This window comes from Jaculus jaculus, chromosome 3, assembly GCF_020740685.1.
Source record: "Jaculus jaculus isolate mJacJac1 chromosome 3, mJacJac1.mat.Y.cur, whole genome shotgun sequence".
Taxonomy (NCBI): Eukaryota; Metazoa; Chordata; class Mammalia; order Rodentia; family Dipodidae; genus Jaculus; species Jaculus jaculus.
The window spans coordinates 151,290,979-151,308,788 of NC_059104.1; the positions used below are offsets into that span (position 1 = coordinate 151,290,979).

Below are 17,810 nucleotides of genomic sequence, written 5' to 3' on the forward strand. Positions count from 1 at the left end.
TCTACTCAGTCAATAGATATTGGCTGGATAGCCACATGTGCCAGGCTCTATCCCTAGGGTGCTGGGGACTCTACAGAAAAGAAGCTTTAGGCAACTCTGCCTTCATGGAACATGTATGTTCTACTGATAGTATAACAAAATGGCAAATAAAATATATAGCTTATTTTTTTTAAAGACAGAAGGACAAGAAGAACTGTGGACGATTTTTACTATTTCCAATATAAAGATTGGATAAGATTTCAGCAAAAAGGGACCATCTAACTAAAGAACTAAAGGAGGTGACAGAACAACCCATGCACTTCCCTGGTAAAGAACAGTGCAAATAGCTAAAGTAAAAGAAAGAGCAGAAGCTCTGAGGTAGAAAACTGGCTGGAATGCCTGAGAACTACAAAGAGGCTGCTGTGGTGCAAATAAAATGAATAACAGAAGACCAAAATAAGATGAGGTGAAATAAGCAAGTTAGGGACACTGATTATGTAGGGCCTTGAAGGCCACTATGAAGGTGTTGAGTTAGAAGAGAAACCATTAAAAATTTTAGAAGTGACAATTTATGTTTTTCTAAAAATACACCTGTTATTTGCAATGGGCAAGAGAAAGTAAGAAAGAAAAAGAAGAGGAAGAAGCGGTGGAGGGGAGGAGAAGAAGAGAGGGAAGGTAAATGGGCACACCAGGGCTCTTGACATTGCACTCCTCAGAAGCATGCACTGTTTTGTGCAACTGGCTTTATGTGGGTACTGGGAAATTGAGCCTGGGCCAGTAGGCTTTGCAAGCAAGCACCTTTAATTGCTGAGCCATCTCCCTAGCCCCAAGTTATACTTTAGTGACATCATTTTGGCTGCTGTGTTAGAAACTGACTTAAGGGTTAGGTACTAGGATACAAGCAGGGAGTAATTAGAAGGCTACTGGAGCAATGATGGTGGCTTGGACCAAGGCGTGACCAGCGTAGGTGGTAAAGTCGTAGGAGAGCCCTGACTTTACTCTCAGGATGAAGTGAGGTTTGCCAATGGTTGGAAATGGCACATGAAGACAAAGGGTGAGCTTGAGCTTCAGAAGGAGAACTAATAAAAACAGCTAATATTTACTAAAATGGGAGAAGATGTGCTAGAGGACAAGATACGGGGGTGAAACAGCTTACTGAAAGTGTTAAGTGTGAGATTCTAGTTAGATATTAAAGTGAAGATCTCAAATATGGAGCTAGAAAGATAACTAATTCTGTGAGGAAATTATCAGCAGAGATGATATTGGAAGCTTTCAGACAAGAGGTTAATAGGTATTTACGGTTCATTTGTGGACTAGGTCTTAAAAATCATCTCTGACACTGACCAGCTGGTTAAAAGATTGAAGTTAATTAAAAAATATACAAGAAATCTATCTGACTCCAGAGCAACATGTTTGAAAAGCCACCAGACCTTCCTGATTAATTGGTCAGTCTAAGTCACTAAATATCACTGAACCTAGAAGCAGTTTATAAGATTACTAGAAAAATGTGCCTCTAGGAACGTAGCACCAGTGGTAGGGTACTTGCCTAGCATGTGTGAGACTCCGGATTCAAATCTTAATACTAAAAATATATCAAACTAAAGAATCTATTTACACTGGGCATGGTGGTACATGCCTATAATCTCAGCATTTAGGAGGTGGAGGCAGGAAGATTCAGAATTCAAAGTTATGGGCTGGGGAAGATGGCTAAGTGATTAACGGTGCTTGCCGTGCAGTATAAAGGCCTGAGATATCTCATGCTCCACTCTGTAGCACCCATGTAAAAAGCTGGGGATGACCATGCACAGCTATAATCCCAGTCCTGCAGGGGAAGGAGACCATGGAGAATCGATCACTGGGTGCACTGGCCAAAAATGGCAGCTCCAGGTTGAGTGAAAAACTTCATCTCAAGAAAACAGGCAGATAAGGGCTGCATAGATGGCTTAGCACTTAAGGCACTTGCCTGCAAAGCCAAAGGACCTTGGTTCAACTCCCCAGTACCCATGTAAGCCAGATGTACAAGGTGGTATATGCATCTGGAGTTCGTTTGCAGTGGCTGGAAGCATTCGCATGCTCATTCTCTCTCTCTCTTTCTCTCACTTTGCCTCTTTCCTTCTCTCAAATAAATAAATAAAAATAAAATATTAAAAAAAGGAAATAGGCAGACAATTGAAAAGAGAATACCCAATGTTTTGTGTGCATAGGGCACATGCAGTTTCACATACATGTCAACCACTAAACCACACTACACTCAAACATACACACACACACACACACACACACACACACACACGAATCCCCCCCCAAAAAAAAGTTCAAATCAACCTGAGCTACAGTATGCACGAAACCAATCTGGCATATATTAATACCTAGTCTTTGACAGACAAATGGCCTTTGCCTATGGCTATTACATTTTCAGTGAAATCTGTCATAAACTATTTCTCTGACTTTGACCTTCTTCAACTCGTGACTATGCACAGTAACTAGACTGAGATGCCTACATTTTTAACAATGTCAGAAAGTCTGAATAGATGGGTATATTTTTGATGTGTTAATATCTGGGTTTCTTTATATTTATTCGTTCATAATATCACCTTCAGGCTTCTAAGAGGCACAATTCTCTTCCACAGAGAACAGGGAGCATTTGCCCATGAATAAACAGCACATTTTTACTGTAATTCCCCAAGGACTTTAGTTAACAACTGGTCATGTTAGCTATTGTCAGCAAGAGTGACCCTTGAGTTAACTATTTTAAAACAAGTTCTTATTTTTCATTGACAATCCTAGATTTCTCCCCCTATGGACTACAGATAATTTCATAAACAAAATCCCACTCTCAATTGGCTAACTTTGCTATATGTCTTATAAATCTTAAAGGGTAGGTCAGAAAATAAAATCTTTCGAAGCTACAATGCTTTAGGGATACTTTTTTTACTTGGCACGCTTTCTTGAAAATTGTTCAGATTAAAACCAGGGAGATTATGTTATATGGAGAACTTGGGTCTCCAATTTTCCTGAGTATTGTGAACAGATGGGGATAGTCTCAGATGGGCCAAATACAGCCTTTCTCTTAAATTCTTTACCTTCCAATGTTCTCTCTCTTATTTTTTAATGTAATTGATTTTAATTCACTCAACAGCTATTTTGTAAGACAGCTACCGTGGAGCCGCAGTACATACAGAGGTAAGCAACACTGATATGATCTCTATCTTCATGGAGAGGACATATGATAGCAGTTGCTGGGGTTGTATAATCTCAGGTTCAACAACACCCAATACTTAGAAACAGCTTAACAGAAACAATATTATGGCAAGTTTTTGGATGCTCATTCTCCAGATATTACAAAATCTGTCTCTGGATGACCAAACCAGAAAAAGTCACATATGTATTATATTATACTAATTCTTATTAAAACTACCTTTATTGAGTTTTAAAATGATGCTATTGGTCTATGTTAAAGGTACTATTAGAAACAGCTCTATTTAATCTTTTATACAATTTGTTTCACATTGCCAGTGATATGCCAGGTAGCAAGCTCTTTAAGATACTTGAAAAATTTCAGTGGTTTACAAAATGCCTATAAAATACATGTTTATTAAGGAATGAAAGTTAGCATGTAATGTTAGTAAGTGGATAATTTTGTTATATACATTGGATATATAATAAATTTGCTTTCTTGCTTTATTCCAAAAATGAAATCAGATCAGTTAGGCTGTTTTAAAGGAAAATCAGAATAATGCTATGCACATAAAATGAAGTAAATAAAGACATATACATGAAAAAGTACTATGTACTTATTATAAGTAAAATATTTACCTCCAAGCTTTCTAGCAATCTCTCTAAAAAGAAAAGGTGATCAGCTGCATATGCCAGTGCTTATTAGATAAAAATAGGGCTTGGAGTATAGCTTACTTGAAGAATGTGTGCCTAACATGCTTGAGGTCCTGGTTTGATCCCAAGCAACAACAAAAGATAAAAAATAAAATAAGTCAGGGGGCTAGAGAGATGGTTTAGTGGTTAAGGCACTTGCCTGTGAAGCCTAAGGACCCAGGTTCGATTCCCCAGTACCCACATAAGCCAGATGCATAAGGTGGCACATGCGTCTGGAGTTCGTTTGCAGTGGCTGGAGGCCCTCACACGCCTATTCTTTCTCTCTCTGCCTGCCTCTCTCTCTCAAATAAATAAATAATATTTAAAAAAATAAGCCAAATCCCAGAATAACAGAAAAAGATGCCTGAAAAAGGAACTTCCTGAAAAAAAAAGTACTTCTCAAATAAAGAACGAGCTTTATTCTTGTTCCTTCCAGACCAGAGCCAGGAGGAAGATACCAGAGTGGTAGATAGCCAGCTAAGAAGGTTCCTGCAAACTCTGCTTACAATCAAATGAAATTCATAGCTTGTCAAGATTGCTAACTGTCCTACAGCGTCAGGCTCTTCTTCCTTGCCTTACGCATTCTCCAAAGCTGTTTCTGCTAGGTATTTTGTTGCAGCAATGCAAAAGTAACTTGTACACTTACATTAATAAAATGTATTATTAAGCTAGTTTCCATTGGTATAGTTGCTTTAACAACATATAAAATATTATAGCTCACACATAAACAATTTAATTTAGGAGTCAAATTAGAGCTTTTAAAACTTTGTCAACTTACGTTTCATGGGTACCAAAAAAGAAGATTGGATACTTATTTGCTGGAGGCTTCACAGCTCCCTCTGGGAGTTCATCAATCTATTAAAAACAAATTTAGTTATTAAATAGTTACTGGAAATACAATGTAAATATTATTTTGATAATTTATTGCTAATTTAAAAATAAAATTCTTTTTACTCCTTGAAAATAATTGTAAAGGCGATATTTGGTCTATTACAATGAAGTAAAAAGTGCAAATAAAGTGATTATTCATAGGCGGGAACCAAAACCAGTCATTTCCTTTGATTCAACAGAATTACTCTTGGGATTTGCTTTAGTGAAATAACTAAAAACAACAACAAATAAACAAAAGGTACATTTTTTGGAGTAACAGCTAGTAGATACAAATAGGAAATTTATGGGAAACTAATTTGATGAAATATAGTCATTTAATGATATCATCTCCAATGTTTTGCCAGGCTTCTCAGCCACTTAAGCAGAATTGGCTTTAAGATGCATATTTGATTACCCCACTCCTTGTTTCAAGTACTGCTACAGCTCTGGCTGGCTTACAGCAGTACTAACTGTGTCTAGGTCACTTCTGGAGCTTTGAAATCCAATTATTGTTACTTTTCAGGTTTTTTTTTTTGTTGTTGTTGTTGTTTTTGAGGTAAGATCTCACTCTAGCCCAAGCTGACCTGGAACTCAATCTGTAGTTCCAGGTTGACCTTGAACTCACTGTGATCCTTCTACCTCTGCCTCCTGAGTGTTGGGATTGATTAAAGGTATGTGCCACCATGCCCAGATAAAACCTACCAATTCATATGTGTCGTTGAGGTTGAAAAATTCCTTAAGACTATTTCAAGAAATGGGCATTCTTTTGCTCCTCCCGTCATGATTCATCAATACGAAATTATAAATATGCTTTTTGTTTTTGTGCAGAGTCTCATACTGCAGTCCAGGTTAGCCTGGAATTCACTATGTTAGCCCAGGCTGCCCTCAAACTTGGAGTCCTCCTGCCTCTGCCTCTTGAGTGTTGGGAGTTCAGGTGTTCACCATCATCCCTGGATAAGCATGCTATCTTCTTTCACAGCCTTCTATGATGTCTGAGCTTTTTATCTTTCAGAGACATATATTGTCCAGTTAAAAAATTAGTACTTACTTATAATAACCAAATAAATTACAAGAAATCGCTAGCACTTTTGTTCTGATAACTGTTTAAACAAGGTCCCAAAACACTTACCTAGAAACACTTTCTAGTTATATCCTGGCTTCCCTACACCACTTTGAATAGTACAGTACCCTACATTTGCAGGGGTGGGGGGGACTCTGAAATATAAGCATCAGTACATGGTATCGTTGGCCATGTTTCTCTCTGGAAGCCATATCTGAGTACAAGTCCTGACTCTGTCACTTGTTGGCTATGTGATCCTGGCCTTGTCATTCAATTGCAGTTTCTTCATCTCTTCACATGGAGCTAATGACACTTATAGGGTTGCTGTGATCAACAAATGAAGGGCAGTGTGTAATCCCTTTCACATACCAGGTGCTCAGTAAGTGATAGGGTGACAGATGCTGTTAGTACCACCAGACTGAAATCAAAATGAGCCATATCTCCCTAGAAGTTTCTCTCTGCTACTTGTTCAATATGGTTTCCTTGTGTTCCTCAAAGTATCATGTGCTGGAAGCCTGGTTCCCAGCAGGCAATGTAAAGAGGTAGTGAGCCCTTTCAAAGTTAGGTCTAATGGGAGGTTTTCCTGGGAAGAAAGCAAGGTTATTCTTGTGGGTCCCAAGTTAGTTCTTGCAAGAATGAGCATTAATAAAAGCCAGTGGTTTCCTAGCTTGCTATGTGGTATTTCCCTCTTGGTACATTCCCACCACTAAGCTGACAATCACCATGATATGAGTAATGCAGGTCGCAGTCAGAACTGGTGTCATGCTATTTAGACTTTCAGCCTCTCAAATGTGGGCTAAATAAACCTCTGTCCTTTACAAATTAGGCAATCTCACATATTTTAAGACAGTCATAGAAAACTGATAACTATACTTATCTAGCATAAGGTCTGTCAAACAGTAATTTTTAAAATTAAACTTTGCTGTCAAATGATAAAATTGTGTTCATTTAAAATGTATGGCAAGAACTTCATGAGTTTGCTATAAAAACAAACATTTTATGCATACTATTAAGTATAATTATATATACATATTAAATTTTTAAATTTTTTATTTATGAGAGAAAGAGGCTGATAGAGAGAATGGGTGTGCTAGGGCCTTCAGCCCTGCAAACGAACTTCAGACACATAAGCCACCTTGTACATCTGGCTGACGTGGGTCCTGGGGAATCAAACCTGGATCCTTTGGCTTTGGAGGCAAGGGCCTTAAATGCTAAGCAATCTCTCCAGCCCTATGTACATATTTTTAGAGAAAATAATATGAGGGCAAGTAAGCTAGTCTCTGAATACTCCAATGAGATATTTTTTGGGGGGTGGGGGGACTAGCTGGCAAAAAGTGCAAAGAAAAAATAATTTGACCATTAAAAAATGAGGTGTGGTAAACTAGAGGAAGCAAAATTGTACTTTTTATAAAAAATGAATGTAGGGATGGAAAGATGGCTTAGCAGTTAAGGTGCTTGCCTTTGAAATCTAAAGACTCATGTTCGACTCTCCAGGTCCCACGTAAGTCAGACTCACAGTGACACAAGTGTGCAAGGCTGCACATGCACACAATGGGGCATATGTATCTGCAGTTCTAGTTCAGTGGCTGGAGGCCCTGGTTTGCCAATTCTCTCTCACACTCTTCATTTAAAAAAAAAGGCAATCTGTTGGGCTTGCCTCAAGAAGGAGGAGGAGGAAAAGAATTATTTATATGAAGTCTGCTAATAGGTCAACAAATTTAGCATTGGGGCAGAAGAAAAAACATAATATAGAATAATTTTCAAGTGTACTTGGTTTAATACTCAGTGACTGATCCATTTAATATCTGAAAAGGACACTATTTGTTAGGAGTACTACAAACATAATGGTATGAGAATACCTTATAACAAAGCAGTTGAAAAATATTTGCAATGTCAGCCTCTAGTTATTTTCAGACATACAAAAAATACCAACTACTACTTGCTTCAGAAATTTCATAAAGATAGTTTTCATTTGATAAAACCTTAAACAACATTTGACTTTGTAGATGTTATTGAGCATGTTTTTATGTTAAATAATTTGATTATTTTCTATAATTTTTTTCATATCCAGTGTTAATTTCTCAGTGGGTTATTGTCTTTCATTATTCATTAGTATAACCTCATTTTATACACACACACACACACACATGCAATTTCCCCTTGATCCATGTGGAGTTGGTTTTAGGAGTCTCCTTGGATATCAAAACTCTATGAATGTTCAGGTCTGATAAATACATAGTAATTGTATACAGCATACACAAACAAACCTTCCCATACACTTTAAATCATTTCTAGATTATTTACAGTTATTGGTACTCAAATAGTTGTAGCATTTAGGAAGTAATGGCAAGAAAAATGCCTACATACTCTAATATACATGCAAATTTTTCCTTTTCAGTTAAGCCAGAGATTACAGAGCTCACACAGAGAGAAGGCCTATTGTAGATGTTGTAAAGAGACAGAGACACACAGAGAGATTCCTAATGATTGACATGTGTTTGAGAAAGGTCTTTATGGTATAGTTTATTACAAACCTAAGTCAGAATCTACTGATTCTAGAACCATGGTGATCAAGCATAAGAGATGTGGTAAACATGAAATGAGGCTGTAGCGAGTACAACACAGAACACTGTTTTACATGTGTTAGTTGAATGTGAAATGTCCCTCAAACCCTCATGGGGCTGTGGTTAAGTCTCATATTTAATCCTCAGCTGGTGAAGCCTTTAGGATGTAAAGTTTTGCTGCAGGAGATGTGTCACTGGGGACAGGCCTTGATGTGTTACAGCCTAACCCTGCTTGACACACTGAGCTCACTGTCTCTGCTTCCTCCCTGCTGATGAAGAGATATGACCCCAGATGTCTGTTCCTCCATACATTCCCTGCCATGGTGAAAGTTACTTTCAAAACTGTAAGCCAGCCTTTAACCCCAGTACTTAGGAGGTTGAGATAGGAGGATCATTGTGAGTTTGAAGCTAGCCTGGGCTATGAAATGAGTTCTAGGTCAGTTTGGGCTAGAGTGAGATCATGCCTTAAAACAAAGCAAAACAAAAACTATAAGCCAATAATATACCCTTTCCTTACAAAAGCCGCTTCTAGTTGGATATTTTGTTCCAGCAATGAGGAGGTAACTGTTACATATGTTTTATTTATGTATGTTTTATTTTTATTTTATTTTTTTCTGAGGTCGAATTGCACTCCAGCCCAGGCTGATGTGGAACTCAAATTCTGTAGTTCCAGGCTGGCCTCAACTCACAATCCTCCTATCTCTACTTGAGTGCTGGGATTAAAAGTGTGCACCACCATGCCCTGGCTTTTTTATTTTTAATTTTTGGGTTTTGAGACAGGGTCTCCTGTTGTCCAGGCCAACCTCAAACATCATGTTGCCAAGGGTAACCTTGATTTCCTGATTCTCCTGCCTCTACCTCTCAAGTGCCAGAATTAGTGTCATGAGTCATATTTGGCTACTTTTGCAGTTTTAATGAATTGTTTTCTTAAGCTAAAAATGTGCACAAACCTGGATGTAGGGACACTCATGCAAACAAGTACTGGTAATACAAGTTGCGACAAATATGTAAACATTGATATGATTGCTTATATTATAAAATATAAAACATGTACACTGGAAGGCCTAACAATTCCACTGCTAGGAAGCAATCTACCCTATGGAAGGAAGAACATGAAAATATACTAATGAGCCAACATGCTCAATGAAGCCTTCTGGCCAAAAGAAGAAACAGAGGACCATCCATGTATATGGTGCATATGTTATATGCTGTACCATACATCACACTGCCAAGATCTGGATTAACTTGGAAAACTACCATTATACCAAAGACAAGTGAACACACTGCAAAGTAACAAAGCTCTAATTCCATAAAACTACTGTGTGCTTGCTTGCTTTATGTGTGTGTTCGTGTGAGCATTGAGAAGTACCAGAAAGGGCATACACCAAACATATGAATGCCACTAACTTCTGTGGGGTAGGGGTAGGGATGATGGTACTACAAAACAAACATTCTCTTCTGAAATTAAAAACAAAAACTTCTTTAAAATTTTTTTAAAATATATTTTATTTATTTAGTTATTTGAGCAGGAGGAGAGAGAGAGAATGGGCACACCAGGGCATTAGGCCACTGTAAATGAATTCCAGATGTATGCAACCCCCTTGTGCATCTGACTTATGTGGGTCCTGGAGAATGAAACTGGGATCCTTTGGCTTTGCAGGCAAATGCCTTAACCACTAAGCCACCTCTCCAGCCCCCAAACAAAAACTTTTGTTTTTAGAAAAAGTAAACCAAGCTGGGTATAGTGGCACATGCCTTTAATCCTGGCACTTGGGAGGCTGAGGTAGAAGGATCACTATGAGTTTGAGGCCGGTCTGAGAGTACACTGTGAATTCCAGGTCAGCCTGGGTTAGAGGGAGACCCTACCTCAAAAACAAACAAACAAACAAACAAACAAACAAACAAACAAATAAACAAACAAAAGCAAACCAATAAAATATAGATGTACAGGGCATGAGGTTATTGTTAAAGAATGATTAGACAAACATCACTGTCTACTATCTGTTTGTTGAGAACTTTTCCTTCAGATAGTCATGTTCTCTAAGGACAGAACTATTGAGACATTTGATTAGACAGAAAGAAAATGTCTATCTACTGTAGAGAGCTTCTGGTAGAAGTTTTCAGTGCTACACTTGGTTTGAATTTCTAAGAATCTTTATTTCTAGCAACTTTCACCTTCCTATCTCCTCAGGAGAGATTCTTAGCTGGTCCTCCTTTAGTGAAAATTTCCTATTTATAGGCAGATTTTACATAGTACATTCTTTTGAGGTAGGGTCTTGCTCTAGCCCAGGCTGACCTGGAGTTCACTATGTCATCTCAGGCTGGCCTTGAACTCACAGTGATACTACTTCTGCCTCCCGAGTGCTGGGATTAAAGGCGTGCAGTACCATGCCCAGCACAGCACATTTTAATGAGAAGAATAAACTTTTTTATTCTGTGCCTTCCCCCGCATCAGTTTTGATGGTGGGGCTGAGAAGATGGCTCCAGTGGTTAACAACATTTGCTTGTAAAACTTGTCAGCCCAGATTCAATTCCCCAGTCACCCACATAAAGCCAGACGTCCATTTATTTCCAGCAGCAAAAAAACCCTAATGCGTATGTGCACACACACGTCAATAAATAATTTTAAAAGAGCATATTATATTAAGTATATGACCTGATATGCTTGAAAAAAATTAAAGATGGCCATGCAAATTTTGATATTGGGGAATCCAGCTTACATACTTATGTCAATTTATACTTTTTAATTTTTGGTGCCAAAAATAAGACATTTGCTAACATAAAATATTACCATCTAATTATCTGTTTTATTTGAGTCTGATAAATAGATCTTCCCTAAGTGGGGCTCATTTTTCCTTCAATTCTGTGTTAGGACAGTCTTTTATAACAATTATATTGTTGGATTTTATTAGTCCAAATGAAAACCATAAATGTTAATAGTATAACATCTGGTTTTTTAAACACCCATATTCTCTTTATTTGTGTCTCTATTATGTAAATTATACCTGGAGTATCACATTTACAACTCTACAAGTACTTCAAATATTTCAAGAACCATATTAAAGTAGCATTTAAACAATATGAAGATATTTACTATAATCTGAAATGAGATATTTAGTGGTTTCTACTCTGTTGTTTTTCTTCCCATTCTTTATTAATGTACCTTTTCTCTTCTTTATTGTGGTCTACTGTTTGGTTTAATAAATTAGTGAATAATCACTGTTCTTGCTAGAGACCTTGTTGGCAAATACTTTCAAAGAAAGGGCAGGAAGAAGGCACAGAACAGATGAAACAGGATGTCAATATGGTACTACCGTGTTAGTTTTAGCTGAAGATCCAAGATAATAGATAATACATCCAAAAAAGAAGCCAATAACTACCATGCCAAACTTGGGAAAATGAAATCAAAACCCTTGTAACGTTGCTAAAGTTTAACAGTATGTGAACCTCTATATCTGCTGAGCATGTGTATGTCAACAGTGGATGTAGATAAGTATGGTCATGTTTCACATTCAGTTAGGGTTACCCTTCAAGTAAGCACTGCTAGCTCCTTGTGGATTTGACCACAAGAATTTGACACTACTTAAAATCTTTTTATTCATTTATTTGCAAGGAGATGTGTGTGTGTGTGTGTGTGTGTGTGTGTGTGAGGGGGGGGGGGAGGGAGGGAGGGAGGGAGAGAGAGGGAGGGAGAGAAAGAGAAGATGGATGAGAATGGGTGCATCAGGGCCTCTTGCTACTGCAAATGAACTCCAGATACATGCATCACATTGTGCATCTGGCTTTATATGGGTACTGGGGAATCAAACCCAGGCACAAGGCTTTATAAGCTGTATCTTTTACTACTGAGCCATCTCCCCAGCCCCTAAAATTCTTATTCTTAGTTTTGTATAATTTGTTTTAAAGCTAAGATAGGAAGAAAACATGGAAATAGACATTGGTGAAGACCATAAAATGACAATGATACTGTATATTTATGACAAATTTGTCTTTATTCTGTGAAATGCATCTGATCTACGTAAAGATTCTCCATCTAAGCCAGCACTTTAAGGAGAATAAACGGCATCAAAATATCCCATGTCCCAATTAACATTTTATTTTTAAAATTATGTGTTAGGGTTGTTGCTGCAATTCTCTTGCCAAATCATGTGTGCCTGTGTGTGTGTGCATGTGTGTATATGCATGCATACATTGTACGTAAATGGGACATGTCATAGAAACTATTTTATCATGGAGATCCTATTTCTTTTTAAATTTTTATAATGTTATGTGTGTGTGCACCAGTTCATATGTAAGTGTGTGTGGATGTTCATGTGCCACAGTGAGTGTGTAGAGGTCAGAGGACAACCTTCAGGTTGGTTCTCATCATCCACCTCATTTTGAGGTAGTGTCTCTTGCTGTTTATCACTCCCTTCCTGAGCTTCCAAGAAATTCTTCTGTCTTGACTTCCCTTTTTGTGTATGGTGAGATTACAGGTGTCCGCCATAGCTCTGCCTTTTACGTGGGTTGAGATCTGAACTCAGGTACTCAAGAGTTGTGAGGCAAAAGCTTTATTCCCTGAGCCATCTCCCCAGGCCCCTTTTTCTTTTTAGGTAGAGACATGATTGTTTACTTAGTACCGAGGAAATAGAGACTTACTTTCATGACTTTCCCTAGATTCGCTCACCCCCATATATACACTACTTACAACAAAGTGCTTTCCTCCATGTCTGTATACATAATCATAAACAAAGGTTTTATAAACAGAGAACTTTGGGGGAGGCAGAGTCTATAATATCTATAATACACAGAAGTAATCATATTTTATAAGATTCTCTGCATCATGAAAAGTCTTTGAAACTGGTATAGATCAAGTGGCACAGAGATAATTAATTTGATTTTAATGGCTGTATGATAATAATCCAGTGATTGGAAATCTATAGTTTAACATTTCCCTGAGGGATGGGCATTGACCTTGTTTTCAGTGTTTTCTTTTTTAATTTCTTTGGTTACTTCTTATTTATTTATTTGAGAACAACAGACAGACAGAAAAAGGCAGATGGAGAGAGACAGAGAATGGGCACGCCAGGGCTTCCAGAAACTGCAAACGAACTCCAGATGCACGCACCCATTGTGCATCTGGCTAACGTGGGTCCTGGGGAATTGAGCCTCAAACCTTTAAGCTTCACAGGCAAGCGATTAACTGCTAAGCCATCTCTCCAGCCCTGTTTTTGTTTTTAAAAAAGGCTATAATAAACATACATTTATGTACTGATGCTTAAATGAAATAGATTGCTAGATGTGAGACTGTTGGATCATAGGTAGTTTTCATTTTAATCGATATTACCAGACTGCTTTCAAAAAAGGATGCAATAAATCAAATTTCCACCAATGTATGAAAATGCTCCCCTTTCCCATATTTGATGGTATCAGTGCTATTGCTCATTTAAGTTTGCAGTTCCCTGATAAATAGTGAGGTTCAGCACCTACTTGTAGGGTTACTGGCTATGAGGATTTGCCTTTCAGTGAATTGTCTATTCATATCATTGTTGCACTTCTCTACAGAATTTCTTTTAAAACTATTCTTTACCATCTGTTGACCTGCTATCTACAATTCCCACTGCACATGTATCTCCCTCCCTCCATCCTGGGTCTTGGGAGACAGGCAGTTCTGAGTGGTGCAGCTCAGCACCACCTGCTCTCACGGGCCTCCTCTCACAGCTCTTCTCCGCTCACTCCTCACCGGTCTCAGAGATCCATGGCTTGAAATACCGTCTGTGCCATCGGAGTGTTGATGAGACTCACATTTCTGTCCCCAAACTCAGAACTTTCCTCTGAGCTTAAAATGTACATATTGAGTTATCTTCAAGTTTCAGTACTAAAACAACCTTGTGGCCTAACCTGCTTCCATGGGAGTACATGGCATCACAGTCTGTCCACTCAGCTGTTTCTACCAGACACCAGGAAAACATTATTGACTTAATCTCCACAGACACATCTTTTTTTTTTTTTATCACTACACCTTTTCAATTGTACCTCCTAAAATAACAATCACCTGGCTACTTTCCACACTCACTACTGTTATTCCCCTGCCCTCACTCTATCAGCTACGGCATAAACTTCTATAAGTCTCCAAATGAGACCCTTTGCATCCAGTCTCCCTACTTTTGGCCCATCCCCAACTTTGCTCCCAGCAATTAGCTATTCAGTCCCTGAACCTAAATCAGATTGACAGGGCTAGGGGGAGGCTCAGTAGGTGAAGTGCCTGCTTTCCATGCAAACACAACTACCGAAGTTTGGATCCTCAGCACTCAAGTAAAATGATGGGTATAGAGGGCACACTTGTAACCCTCTCTGGGAATATGGAGACAGGAGGATCCTCGGGGTGCTTATCCCCCTTCCCCCCCTCTTCCTACCCCCCCTCACAAACACAGAGCATTATGTCAACATGCTACTCTCTTAACCTTGCTTCTTTGCCCATTGTTCTCGTGGCCACATTAAATTACCTGCGATGTTGCTTGCTTATTCACATGTCTTCTTCTAAACTAAAATGTAATCATCATGAAGGCAGAAAACATTTCTATATTGTTCATTTTTAATCCCTAGCACCCAGGACAGTATCTAGCAGAGCATTGGAATTTAGTATTATTTTATGCATGTGCGTACACACATGCAAATATAAACTAAAAAAGAAAAATGTTATAATGTACATATTAATAATAGTTCATGCCAAGTCTAATTTAACCCTTTCCTTATACAAGCTTTTAGTTTTCCTAATTAAATCAAGATTTTTAACTGCCAAAACCAGCATGATTGCCTTATTTCCTTTCACTTCCTCCTTTATCCTATGAAAATAAGGAAAGATAGCATGGATTTTAGTAAAGCTCTTTCCATTAACTTGCCCTGTAACTAAGGAAGTTGGTAAAAGGAAAATAAGAATACACTGTAATTTTCTCATCCTCTCCAAAATAACAACACTGGAAGTTGTCTTTATAGTTCAGAAAGTACTATCATTTAACTTTTTAAAAAAGATTCAAAATTGTCTGCAGAGAGGGAAGCAATGGGACAAAATGGAAAGGCAGGGTCATTCTGGATTTAATGATCGTGTGTGTGTGTGTGTGTGTGTCTATTTAGATGATACTGTATTACAGGGATTTTCTCCAAATATTCTAAAAAGAACATCCTCTCTGTGGTCCCTACCCCCTGCAGGCATGTCCTGTCTTCCTTCAACTATCTTCCTTCAACTCTATCATCTCTGAAGGTGTTGGTGAGGTTTTGTACTAAAAAATCCTGCCTTCAGAACAGTGTCTAGATGTAAGCACCCAGTGAATAGTTGCCTAAGGGCTGTGGAGATGGCTCACTGGTTAAGAGTGTTTGCCATGCAAACAAGAATACCTGAGAGGGCCTAAGAGCACCAGAGTTCAATTCCCAAGCATCCACATAAAAAGATGGGCATGGCTACTTATCTGAAACCCCGGCCATGCAGAGGGAGGTGGAGACCACAGAACTGCTGGGGCTTTCTGTCCCTCAGTGGCAGCTTCAGTCCAGGGAGAGACTCTCTCAAGGAAACATGCAGATGAGCCACAGAGGAGGACACCTAGTGTTCTCTTCTGAACTCCATACTGGCGGGGTGCATGCAACTGTGCATACATGTACATATGCCACACATCCCATCATACACCACACGACATGCTCTACACATAGATATGCAAAAGAAGGATGAATAAAATTGCATTGCCAGAGGCAAAATACACAATGCATTGGAATAAAGTACAGGTATTGGAGCCAGGATTTCAAGTTATCAATTACTATAATCATACTTGAGGAAGACACTTAAAATCTCTCTCGACTCTTCATCTCTAAAACAGGGATAATAATACCTATTACAGGGCTACTGTGTGTAAGAATGGCACCAAACCTCTAAATTAATGCTTCACATTTTCTCTTCCTAATTGTCCTTCCTTAAGAAAAGCTTACTTAAATCAGTTCCCTCATAATTTCTGTCCTTTGATTCCAGTTCTACCAATAAAACTAATAGTAGCCAACTAATTATGTTTTTTACCTAAGCTTTCCCTCTGGTTTATTTTTTTTCAATAATCTCCATTTTAGAGACAGGAACAGAACCCAGGGCTAATGGAGACTAACTTGCCCAAGGTTGCGACCAGTGAGTGGTCGTTTAATATGAACCCACACCTCCCTGGCTGCAAAGCACATCCCATGTTTCCTATTTCTTCTTTCACTTGAGTCCAGCAACTATTTATTATCACTATCACAGTCCTTATATCTTCTTCTCTGACCAAACATTCAACTCTGAATATCTCTTTATATGTTTTGTTTCTAAAATCCCTCACTGTTGAGAAGCCATTCTAATTTGTTGAGGTCTATCAGTGTGTATGGCTGTATTAATATGTGTGTATGGACATGTGTGTCACTACACACATGTGGAGGTCTGAGGATAGCCTCAGGTTAGTTGTCTTCTCCTTCTGCCTTGCTTGAGACAGGTTCTCCTTTGTTTCTACCACTGGATGTGTGCCAGTCTAGCTGGCCATGAGCTTCCGAGTCTCTTGGCTCTACCTGGCTGTTGGCATGTTGAGATCAAAGATCTATGTATCACTTTGTGTTTGGCTTTACACGGGTGCTAGGGTACTGAACTTGGGCCAGCAGGCTTGCAAGCAAGTACCCTTAATCACTGGACCATCTCCATAGCTCTAAATAACTTTTTTTTTTTCAAGGTAGGGTCTTACTCTCTAGGCTAGGCTGACCTGGAATTCACTATGTAGTCTCAGGGTGGCCTCAAACTCATGGCAATCCTCCTACCTCTGCCTCCTAAGTGCGGGGATTAAAGGTGTGTGCCACCATGCCCAGCTAGCTATTTTTTAAACATTTCTATTTATTTGCTTGTAAGCAGAGAGAGAGAGAGAGAGAGAAGGAGGAGGAGGAAGATGAAGAAGAGGAGGACCAACAGCAGCAGCAGCAAAGAGAAGACAGAAGAAATAGACACACCAGGGCCTCCAGGCACTGTAAATGAACTACAGATGCATGCACTACTTTGTGTAACTGGCTTTATGTGGGTACTGGGGAACTGAACGCAGGTTGTTATGCCTTGCAGTGAAGCGCCTTAAATGCTGAGCCATCTCTCCAGACCCTAATTAACTATTTTTTAAAGGAAAATAAAAGCTTACAGACCTGTAACTGATATATTTTATCATTAGTGATCTGAAACATATAGAAATATATTAACAGGTATAAACTCCTTATGCTGTAGTATAATTACAATTACACAACACACAAACCAAGATAAATCTATATATTAAATGGAAATAAAATCAACACCAATAAAATATAGTTAATAATATTACACTCATGAGCCATCTGCCTGCCCGGCTGAGCTTTTCCTGAGAACCATTTGGGGCTGTTACCAGATGGAAACAGGATTTTGGGAGACCTCAGCTTGATGAGCACCCTGTCCTCAGCACACAGTGGACTCT

The 17,810-nt window shown here is 38.7% G+C and overlaps 1 protein-coding gene across 1 annotated transcript in view; it reads right to left on the reverse strand.

The window, feature by feature from the left end:
* Hdgfl3 (HDGF like 3) overlaps positions 1-17,810 on the reverse strand; it is a 54,139-nt gene that overhangs the window by 21,836 nt on the left and 14,493 nt on the right. The window contains exon 2 of the mRNA XM_004658229.3: positions 4,628-4,704. Within this exon, the coding sequence (XP_004658286.1) occupies positions 4,628-4,704 (77 nt within the window). The remainder of the gene's footprint in view (positions 1-4,627; positions 4,705-17,810) is intronic.